The 12192-nt window shown below is 37.9% G+C and overlaps 1 protein-coding gene across 1 annotated transcript in view; it reads right to left on the bottom strand.

Moving 5' to 3' along the window:
* Positions 1-3953: 3953 nt before the first annotated feature.
* DOCK4 (dedicator of cytokinesis 4) overlaps positions 3954-12192 on the bottom strand; it is a 541177-nt gene continuing 532938 nt past the window's right edge. The window contains exons 52-53 of the mRNA XM_044677327.1: positions 8779-8840; positions 3954-4549 (exon numbers count right to left, since the gene is read on the bottom strand). Of these exons, the coding sequence (XP_044533262.1) occupies positions 4124-4549; positions 8779-8840 (488 nt within the window). The 3' untranslated portion in view covers positions 3954-4123. The remainder of the gene's footprint in view (positions 4550-8778; positions 8841-12192) is intronic.

Here is a 12192-nt window from a genome sequence, read left to right as displayed (position 1 = left end):
GTTTCATTCCTTACTTTTAGGTTCTTGGGAGAGTTCCAAAGAGTTGAGATAGGTGGGTAAGCAGGAGTGTGTTAGTATCAACTTATCATTCTTCTCTCTTAAAAAAAAAACTGCATAGATGACATACTTTTAAGTATAATTTGCATAATTAACATTTTCTCTATCAACTTCTGGAGTCTAGACAAAATGATAAATTAAGCCCCGATGTGAAGTGTTGGCTGATTTCTGAGGTGGAGATGCTCACTCTGAAAATTTGATGATTGATGCTCTGATCCAATAAGAACTGACTCCAGCACATCATTGCAGACAGACAACCTCTTGGTTAGTGAGATGTTTTATGTAAGAATTTTAGGAATTTTCCAGGTGTCATACCCCTACAAAGGTCACATAAAAAGCCTTCCTGTCTCTTTTACATAGGTAATAGTTCATTTGGAGGCATCAGAGTCATATTCTGTTATTTCCCTAAATTCAGAGGCTAGAGAGGTAACATTATTCAGTAGATGAGATCCTGGGTTAGGTCAAGAAGATCCAAGTTCAGAGTCTGCCCTTTCCCCTTCATACAACTGAGCAAGTCACAAACTCTGTTTATCTCGGGCAAATCTCTCTGATTTATGTGCTAAGTAACATGATTGGTGGAAGGAACCCATCATGCTGTGAAGTCCTTCATGTATTCATATATCCAGAAAGTAAATTTTTGAAAGGAAAAGGTACCATGAACCCAGTTTAACCGCAACCGCTGAAAGGCTCTCTGGACCTTTCAGAGGGCAACATTCTTAACGTGAATGTTTATTACTGTTTTGTCTTCATAAGTAATTCAAAGCCTTCCATAAAAAGGAACATTACTTTGTTCAGCACAAACAGCTATAAAACACTTAATTGACTTAGGAAAATTTACCCTCAGATTTTGAACAAGGCTTACAATAATTAAGCCTTTATGTCGATAAAGGTTCCAAACCACATTTTTAATGTATAAAGTAGTATGGATCAATTAAATAAAACGGAATTTTATTTCCCTCTTCCTTTCCTTCCTCTTATGACAGTATCGAAATATAGTGCCACTTAGGGCCTTGATCTACTTGTGCCACAATGATGACCTCAGCTATAATGAAAAAGTGTCTCGAAGCACAATCTTTTGGTAACATGGAATGATTGAATGAAAAAAGGATTTATTAGCTGCTAACTAGGCACCACTCTGAATATAAAGACAGAAGCAAAGACAGTTCATCTCAAGGAGTTCGCATTCTCCTAAGGAAATAGCACAAGGAATGGGGAGGAGGGAGTGGCATTTTGGTCTAGAACATTTCAAGATGGTACCCAGGTCATGGAGGCTTAGTTGGGAAGTAATCTAGCGGTGGTCTCTGAGTATTATGGTCTGTAAGTATGTATTGTCATAAAGTTATAACACAAGAGGCTGATTAGCATTGATTTCAAAGCAAGCGATTTATTGGTGCCATATGAACAAAGGAAAAGGAAAGATTTACCTGCAGTCTTTCAGCCTAATATATTTCCTAGTACATTTTTATGGAATTCACCAAAAACAGCTGGCTCCCCGACAGTTTGTCACAGTTGGCAAAGGGAAGGTATATAAAAGCAGCTTTACACAGCAGGTGGCTGTCATTTTTGTGTTGAGCCCTTCTTTTCTTGGTGTTTCAAAGGTAAAACAGGGCTCCAGTCAGGCTAATCCATGGTCAACTAAAGAGGTAAATTTCACCTACTTCTCTCCCAAGCTTGTACTGTCTCCATCCTTCCTCTCTCAACCACCAGCATGGAGATGTATAGCTTAGAAAAAGTGGTACAATGAGGAGGATTGTTTAACGTGAGAAAAAAGCAGTCCTCTCAAGAGACCAGTTAGAATTGTTCATTCTGGGAGACAGACTTACACAGCTACTCCTCTAGACAAAAACACACACAAAATATAAAAATGTTAAGATTAATCAAGTAATTTTATTTCATATTAACCATTCTGCAGCAACCAACATGAACATCTGGGTAAACAGAATCTCATGAAATAATCTGCTGCAAAAGCTGACTTCAGTAATACACGCACATGATAAATTCAACAACTCTGTTCACTGCCAGAAATTAAAAAAAAAATGGCTTCAAGAGCAAATAACACTGATTCTTACTGTGCTCAAGCACTAGTCAACAAACCTATTAAACTACACAGGGAAAAGAAATCAGAGAGGCTTTGTTATCTTACTAGGGATACCTTATTTAAATGGGCGGCTTTACCTCTTTATATCAACAGAAATAAGGAACCTCCCATATCATTCAGGATGTGATTATAAACACAAAACGTTATAATCAAAAGCAAGTTTGAGAAAGTTCAGACTGCAAAAACTTGCAAGATACAAAGCTCAAATTCATATGTTCCTTTTCTCAATTATGAATACTTTCACTAAACATAAATATTTTAACATATATTAATTTTTTCTGACATTCAAAATTGTAAAGTCAATATGGCAGAATTATTGTTAAAAGCACATATGTACAAATATTCTTTTTCATACATAAAGTATTTGGCATAATTATAACAATCATACTGCATACACAACTGTTTGCTTTTATTTTTTTTTACACATAATGGTATCTCTTATTAAAATTAACCAGTTATGTACAAAAATACTTGAACATTTATTATAGAAAACCTCTATAACCAGCCTCAACAGCGTATATCTGCTGGATGGTTTCATTGAGAGAATATAAAAAAGTGGTCACCACCTTCCAGTTTAAGCTATCGACAAAAGCAAACACAGTTAAACCAACATGAGCTTCCCAACAAAAGAGGGAAAATATTTTAACAGTATGATTTTTAAATACAGTTCATACGTCTATTATCAAGTGAGTGTTATAAACGGTCAGTTAAAGAAAAAACAAAGGTACAAAATACGTACTACATACAAGGTGCTTTTCCACACTCCTACAACTGGGGCATTAGCATTACTAGTTAGCTCTACAGATGCTATGTTTGGGAAAATTCAAACTAGAATGGACTACAGGTATCCTCTCCAACTAGAGGACAAAGGGGATCATTAGTTAAGTGAGAGAAACTCCACTGTTAAGAAAGTAGAGCTGGAAGGAATTTTCTCATTTTGTGAAGAATTGAGAGTCAATAATGCCGTTGCCTTTTACAAGTTCTGATGCCATGTAGTCGTCCTAATCTATATTCTTGAAGGGTTTTTTATTTTACTCCTTCACTTACATGTATTGATTTAATACTGTCCAGCATTGATTCCTGTATCTTTGTTAATAGGACACATTCGTTTGTGCCTCTTTAATACGGGAACGTTTGTTCCTCTGCAATGACCAGTTTTATGTAAGGACCTTCTGAAGTCAGCGGATACAAAATCCAGGTAAACATTTCTACTGGGGTCTTTTGTTTAGGCTTGCAGTTGGAATACTGAAAGTGAATTGCACCTTAAAAAGAAAGAAAGACAGTGGAGACAAGAACACTGAAGAGTTTATATCAATGAATCCTCAAAGTATAGTTTTACATATGTAGACAGCTGTCGAACTTCAAAAGCAGTCTGAAAGGAGTGTTTTGTCTCCGGAGCAAAGGTACTCCTCAAACTCCGATGTTGGCGACCCCATCGATACATCATCTAAGTAACCGACCTTCCACCTGATTGCCAATGATGTACAGTTTTCCTTCTGCTTGTGAAAAAGCCAGAAACCTCAGCCCTATTTACAGAAGTCTTCAAGAGTAAGGACAATTGTGTTAGAATGTGCACTGTTTTAAATAAGCTTTCTTGTAGTATCAAGTATTCAGTAAAAAGTATACAACTTTAACACAAATGACAGCATTGTGTTGATTTAAGATTAGACTATGTAAAAAAGTAAACATAAAAAGATACAAAAAGTCTATATCACTATATACCACTTTCAAATTAGAATGTTTTAATGAAATTCTCTCATCCACACTTCCTGTGATATCTGGCCTTCTAGATCAGTAATTTTATTTAATATTTGTGCAACATAATATTAATAAGCAAGTTTTATTTCATTTATTTAAAGAAAAAATCTGGAGTAAAATATTAAAGTGCCTACACTAAATTTCTTCTCACCATACTTTTATTACTTTGTAAACGGTAAAGAATTCATCGCGAGGGAATAGAAAAGTGACTTATAATTGAGAGACCTTCCGGGGAAGAGGTCTGGGTCGAGGGACTTGTTCAGTCCTCCTGCTGCCATTCTCTAGGTTGGTTGATCGAGCCAACAGGGGTTTGGGTGGCAAGGCCGGGGGCTCCGAAGTAACGGGGATGGAGAGGCTGTGAGGTAGCGGAGCAGGGCGCCTCAAAGTCCGTTCATAAACACTGTAAGGAGGCGGCGTCTTACTTTCTTTCCTCACTGGCTCCTCAGGCACACTGTAGGTCGACATGCTCACTGTTTGCTCATTCACTGGATTTTCAAAGCCTGAAGTTTCAGACGTGCTACACCGGCTCAGAGAGGAGATCCCGCTGCTATAACTTCCTGACAAGACTGGGGAGTTGGATATTAATCCTGAAGAGTGATATTCCACTGGAGATGGGGTAAATGATTGCATGGAACCCTGTTCAGATGCAAAGTGAAAATGGAAAGAGACAAAAAAAATGAAAAATAAACGAAAACGAGCAGATGATAGCAGAGACGGTAAGATAGGTGTATTGCCTGGGATATCATCTTTCATTGTCTTGGCCTGTTGGATTCCTTAATATTCTAGATCTAGAATTAGAGGAGAACTCGGAATCCATGGAGTGCAACCCATTCATTTTACAGAGGAGGAAAATAAAACCCAGGTAGTATCCCAGGTGGAATCTCAACCCAGATCTTACCATGCCAGAGTCAATGTACTTTCCATAATGCCTGACTACTCAACTCAAATGCCACCTTCTTCATAAAGCTTTGCCTAGCTCCGGGGTGGCAAGACTCTTCCCTGGCAACTCACATATAACAAGTGTACTTTTATTCTTTTTCTGTACTTGTACCTTATACCCTTCCAGGTTCCCTAGAGTAATAACCCTTAGACTCCTCGAAACTCAGCCATCCAGCTAGATTGGCTTTCTTTTGGTATCTCACGTGTGGTACCCTAAATCTCCCCTCTGTGTCTTTGTTTCCTTGGCCACCCTCTAAACTTGGAATACACTTCCTCCTTACCTTGGCCTTACAAAGCCTCTCTCTTAATGTGTATCTCAAACATAATCTATGTGAAGATTTTCCTGATTCTCTCCACTGCTTCAAACTACCTTATATTTCACTATTTTGTATACATTTGCATATATTTGGTTTCTCCAATTGGAATGTAAATTCCTTGTGATTAGGAATTGTTTTCTGATTGGCATTTAGCTCAGTGCCCAGCACAGAGTAGGCACTTAATAAATTTATGTTGACTGATAGTATTAGGGGTGAGGAAAAGGAGTGTGTCTTATCTAAATTTTGCTCTCCTTTCCCTAATGTATGTTGAATTTTCATATCATAGGTTTTTGTCATTGAAAACAAACATGAAATACTTATTATGCTAGCACATCACCTAACATGATTGAGCCTTCTCAACTTTTATCATCATTAGGAAGGCAAAGAGAGTCCGAAATAATCAGTGGTGGTTGATAATCTGGACAGATGTAAAAAGGGACCTAAGAATTAAAAGTAAGGAACAAGGAGATAAAACTGATACTCCTTAAGAGTCCTGGATGAAGGTACTAGAATATACAGAGAAGATACCATTATGCAGAATTTCTGTGGACACATAACTGAGTCTTAAAAAAATAAAGCCTATTTTAAAATAAGGTTATGGAAAGTAAGAAAGAATCTTCCTTCAATGCTACTGACATAAGACTTCAACCTGTTTTCTTCTCCTTTCACTCTATATTATTGTTTCAGAAAAGCATCTTGAGAAATCTTTTTTATTTCTTAAAAGAAAAAATACTGACTCACCCCAAATTCTCAACTTTAGGCAGCCTATATAGAATTAAGGTCATTACTTTATTTTTTTAAAGTTCTTGAAAAAAAAATATTTTCAATTCTAAATTATCTTCCTCCTTATTCCCGCCCCCCCCCCCCCCCCCCCCTTCTTTAACCTTCGAGAAATACAATTGCCATTATATATATGAAGCCATAAGAATTCTCTTTAAAAGGTCCAAATTCATGACTGTCTTTGTCACCAAAATGTTTCCTCAATCAGCAGTGGGGTAGCTAATGGTAGCCATTAGGCTCTGGTTCTTACCAGTTTCAGACTGCTTTAACTTGGTACCAGTGTGCCCTCTAATGTAATTCTAGAGTGACAACACATATGTGATATCTAGTGGTATTTTGATAGATTTCAAATCTGTTCTTCACAACTTTTTCTCCCTATTTAAATGAGGAGGACCCAACATACACCGACAAGTCTGTGGTCAGTAAAAACACTGATGAAAAAGTGAAAAAAGATAGTTTTTGCTATTCTAGAAATATTATCCAGGGCTAGTCTAGGATGGAGGTGAGATAACTTGTGTATGCATTCGGTTTAGTGGTAAGGATTCATCCAAAATATTTCTTAAGGGCATCGGGGCTTGAGTGCTTGTGTAAAGAGTCTGGAGAAGTGGGTTTGAGTCTGGTCATTTAATAGCTTTAAAATAATATTTAACTATTTATCCCACAGGATTCAGATAAGGTAATGGAAATAAAGTACTTTCCCATCAACAATAATAATAGTAAAATTAATTGACAAAGTAATCTAAAACTTGAGAAGCACTTAATATACATCTCACAATAACCAGGTGAGGTGGGCACTATGGGTTGTGCCCACCTATGGTCACATAGCTAGAAAGTGTCCAAGGAAGGGGCTTGTTCCTGGGACATTTATTTATATTACATAGTGCTTTAGGGTTTGGAAACTGCTTTGCATATGTTAACTCATTTGATACTTGTGTCAACCCCATAAGGTAGGTCCTATTATTATCTCCATTTCCCCAGATGAGAAAGTTGAGGTTAAGTAGACATGTCCAGGGCCACACATCTAGGAAATATCTGAGGCAGGATTAAAATTCAGAGCTTCCTGACTTAAGTCCAGCACTCTACCCGGCAGCCTCATAAATGTCTAGCAAATCATGCTTGGATCAACATGCCACAATTATACTAATAGGGTAAATATAAAACACGAAGATAATACTTCCTCTTTCCCTTCAGCCTCATAAAGGCTTTTAGGAAATTTATATTCTAGAAACATAGAAAAAATTCTACCCCACCTGGATCTATCTATACAGATAAATATATTAAAAATATGTGTATATATTATATATACACTTATATTAAGATATATATAAATGTATAAATATATGCACACATATCTTATAGATTTATCTATGTAATAGCTACATACCCATTTGTATATGCACGCACAGATATTTCATCATTAAAAAAAAACACCTAAAGGTCTTTCAACTCTCAAAGTCTGGCTCAGGTTCTACATATATGATACCATCAGAATTAAAATAAGGAGACCATTTAACTCACCAGCAAGGTTTTAGAGGAGAAAGTCTGGCAGCAGGAATGAAATCACATTTCTTTGTGATTTCCTCCAGTTTTGCTTTGAGGGCCCTTACCTAGTACAATCAGGCATCATTAACAATGCAGATGACTCAAGGTCTCCTTGACCTTCCACAATTTGTTTGGAGAGGCTAAGTCATCTCTCTTTCCCATTAGCTAGGAAACACCTCATCAGCACAATGGACATGAAACTGTGTGTTCTCATTCACTCAAGTGCAAAAATTCTTGAAATTCTCCCTTCAATCTCATACTCACCTTTATTGTAATAGCTTCCAAAAAAAAAGGTGTTTATGCTAAAATTCAGATCTCATGTCGCCCAGTGATTATATTGACAATCCTAGTACACTGTCTGATTCGATTTGTAAAGAGACTAAATGCTGTTGATTTCCAGGTCAGATGTTTTATGGGCTGCAGTTTGAAGTAGCTTCTGTCTTCATTCCCGTCGAAATGTAACTCACTGCAAGTTTTCCAATTTGACCCCTGCTTGTTTTGGGAAGGGTAGAAGTGCTTGGGCTCCCTTTTCTCCTTCAATCATAAGTGTGCATTTCTAATTCATAGGCAAGCTGGCAATTTCAAGTGATCTCAAAGAATGCACAGCCTGAGTCGCTAAGCCGGAGGAGGGTGATAGATAACAAAAGGTAAACAGGCACCATAAGGTACCCCTTCCTCCAGAAAAAAAGGACTCTGGAGGATTTGAAGGCCAGCCACCAGATTTCTAAGTCATATGGTTTTCCCATCAAGTTCAACCTAAAATTTTGCTGAAAATGACTGAGGACTTTAGATTTGCCTTGCATTTAACTTAAAATGTTAGTCTGTTCGGAGTATGTGTCTCTTGATTCAATGCCTTTTATAACCATACCTTTTCCTCCTTCTCCTCTGCCTGTCACTGTTTTGGGAGAATGATGCCAATGATCTGACTTTGTGCCAATACTGCATTCAAGAAGCAAGCTATCAACAGGGAAATGCCTTTTTTTCCCCCATGGGAAACTTTCCTGTCCTTCAGTATCTTCCCACTCTCAATCCCATCTTTCCTCTGAGATTCATCCTTGTTCTGCCTTGCTTTATCCTTCCAATTAGATAGTAAAACCCCTGAACAGCAGGAACTTTGCATCCCTAACCCTTAATTGAGGATTTTTTTTTTTTGCTTAAGGCACTTAATACATATTTGTTGAATTAAATTATCTGCCTGAGGATGAAAACTCCTAAGAGCCGGGAGTCTGAGTGAAGGTAGGGATGTGAAGCTTTGTCTGCCTGGGGAAATATTCTAAGTGTCTGTACCTTCATAGGAGATCGCCCTGCAGGAGAGGGGGAGACCGATGTCCCATGTCTTGCTGGTGAAGCTGTAAACAGAAAGATTTCATTTCATTTTTTAAAAGCCTATTCATGTATTCCCATCCACTTTTGAAGATTCCCCCCCCCTCCAAAAAAAAATCCTCTCCCTTCTTCCCACACCCAGTGTATAAAGTGAGGACCTTTCAGGGTTAGTATGTTAAGCCAACAGCAGAGTCTGCTTTAAATAGACGCTGAATGTGAACAAATATAAAACATCAAGGCCACCACGATAAAACTCACAAATTACTAATAAAGAGTCACTGCACTTGAAATGATAGGATTATACACTCCAGAGTGTTCCCCGTGGCCAGGGCAGCTACAGGAGACCCAGAAGCCAGGCATGACAGAATTATTAGCAGCCCCCCCCTCCCCCCAGCTTTAGTACAACCTTTGCTGCACCTTCTGAATCCTTCTGAGACACACAGATAGAATACATGTGACTGAGAGTGAGAGCGTGTGGTGTGTGTGGATGTGTGTGTGACAGAGAGAGAGAGAGAGAGATGGAGGGATGCTTGTGCTTTCTCTCACTTACACCCAGGACTTCACATTACCCTACAATTTTTTTCAGAAATGAAATGACAGTATTCTGTCAATACCAGAAACCTGGTAGGAAACCATGATGCTTGGACTAGTCTCTAGTAAGGAAATTCTCCTTTGATGCTTAAAATATTCCCAAGCAGCATTTGTGTCCACACTTCTTTCTTCTACTTTTTAGAAAGCATATTTTGCGTGTGTGTATGTGTGTGTGTGTGCGCAGTGGGGTTTGGAATGAGGGTTGAGCGCAAGTTTCTACTTCACACTCCAACACAGCAAGACAGACCTCTCACTACTGCTCACAAGTACATTCATGGTAGAACCACTTTAAGTGTTGATCCATTATCCCAGAGATCTTTTTAGCTCTACTTGCCACACTTAATTATGTACAGTCAAAGCCTGACAGTTACCCTACAAACAGGATGCTTGTCAGATCCCCCTATAGCATAGCATTTGGCGCCCATTGCTTTAGAATAACTGATCTTGTAAGTATACCCTGTTTAGTGACTAATAACCAAACTGTTCTTTGGCTGACAGGAAGAAATGCAGACAGTTAGAGATCACCGCAACAGCAAACATAAACAGAAACTTCACAACAGATTAGATATGCAATCCATGCAGAAGGAAATGTAGATCTCTTGACTCCCATCATTAGGTCTGGTGTGTACTTAGGCTAAAAGCACACATGCAGCCTATGTAGTCCCTGGTTTGTCCTGAGTTACCCACTGGCCAATATGAAAGTCAAATGTTCCCCTGGATTGTGTAAAATAATCCAGATTATTGGGAGATATCATAAACACATTTCAATGTGCTTGCTGAAAAAAGTCTGGAAATCTGATTTTAGGAACAATATTATTGTGATTTCTTCAGTCCTACCAAAAGAAGTAATTCCACCAATAGTAATATATTTGAATGCCCATCTCTAATGCATGTAATCATGTAAATATGTGCACATGTATACCTATGTATAGCTTATTCCCTGACTTGCAATCAGTCAATATGGGTCATTTGCAAATTGAATCATTAAAAGTCAGACATAGCAGGGAGAGCTTAGTCTTCAGTCCTCAATTTTCTCCCTTGTCTGAAGTTAATGAATATCCTATTTGAAAAATCGAGTTCTGAGGAGCATTTAAAAAACCATCCTTACAGCTTTGGTTTCAAATTGGCTGTCCTATGCTTTAGTCTGTACTGGGGCAATAGGTTGCTGCATCAGAAACACAAGCTGCTAGTCTAACTGTAAAATCATAGAAGAGCCATTTTAAAGAACCAGTTATAGATTTTTTAGGAGCCTTGCAGCCTTGACAGATATAGAGCATAAACCTGGAAGCGCAGACTGCTTTTAGGAAGGAAAAGAAAAGAAAGAGGCTATGAAAACATCCTTTAAAAAAAAAAGATTCTAGAACTTTACAAATATAACTGGGGTCTTTTCAGAAAACTAGAACAAACAAAAGGAAGTTTCATAAAATCTCAGCTAGAACTCTCTAATCAATAAATAAATGATTATTGTTCTAACCCTCAATCCTACTTTGTGAAAGGCACTCTCGGTGGCCTATCAGTTAGGGCTAGATGTCTATTTTGTAATGATTGACTTGGGTTTCAGGTCAGAATAAGATTAGGGGAAAAAAAGAATTGAATTAGCATCAAGAGTGACTAGAACCAATTGGATAATGAGATAAAGAAGATGAGTTAGCAAGGTTAGAAGATCTTATAGAGGGTGCCACTTTCCTACCATCTGAGTCAGAAGCAGAATGCTGCTGGGCTAAAACAGTCACTGGCTTGTTCTAGCATCCATTTTCTTTAGTATTTATAGAAGAAGAGGTGTTCAGAGTAGAAGGGGGAGCATTAGGAAATAACTGACCTGCTCAGTTTTTTATTCTCAGAATGAACATCTACTTTTTCTCTGAGTAATTCAGGATAGGTTGGAGTGATTAGTAAAAATTATTTTACAGAAGTGATGGCTCAAATACCCACCAGTTTGTGTGGGTCTTGGAGGGACAGGGGGAGATAAAAGTTTCCCACTATCCAACATGTTCTTGGCTTCTTTCCCACTGTCCAGGCTCCAGCTGCTAGGGGTGGGATTCACAGCTGGAAGGGAATAAAAAAGCTGAAAGACATGTTTCCAGCTCTTCTTTGTGACTTAATGAGTCTTCAATATGAGGAGAAAGTTAGAATTACCCAAAATGAAAGCAGGAAAAATTTAAAAAAAAAACTGAAACAAAAAAAAGCCAAAAAAGAAACCTTCCGAGCACCAAGCCGTTATTTCATGGGCTACATACTTGCATTTCACATTTGATTCGGTGGTAGTATTTCTCTTCATTTCAATCTAGCTGTCAAAAAGAACTACTTAACTCTAGGCAGGATTATAGAAGCTTGCTGAGAATCAGAAACGGTTTAGTTGTTTGATAACAGATGGCAGACATACCCTTGAGACTATTTAAAAACTTGGTTTCTTATGAAATTTTCTTGGCAAATAGCACCCTAAAGGAGAAGCACTGAAATGCTAACATCCCAACTGTTGGGCAGTGCTATTTAAAAAGAAGGGGCATGATAAACAATCAAAGCAATTGGATCGTATATTCTTGGAGGCCATACTAGGTCTTATGCCCTCTGAAAAATTCCTAAATTGAATGTAGTAGGTCAAAGAAATGCTCCCGAATAGGAATATCATTACTTTTTTCCCTTGCCTGATGTAGTGTCTCTAGTCTCCATCAAGATGCTGAAATCTAGAGCAAGTGTTTTTGAAACAAGGGCACTGAAAGCAAGCATGTGTGTGTGTGTGTGTGTGTGTGTGTGTATATATATATATATATATATATATATATATAT

Source organism: Gracilinanus agilis, chromosome 5 (genome assembly GCF_016433145.1).
Source record: "Gracilinanus agilis isolate LMUSP501 chromosome 5, AgileGrace, whole genome shotgun sequence".
Taxonomy (NCBI): Eukaryota; Metazoa; Chordata; class Mammalia; order Didelphimorphia; family Didelphidae; genus Gracilinanus; species Gracilinanus agilis.
Note: the sequence above shows the minus strand (reverse complement) of the source record. Positions and strands in the feature narration are given on the sequence as shown.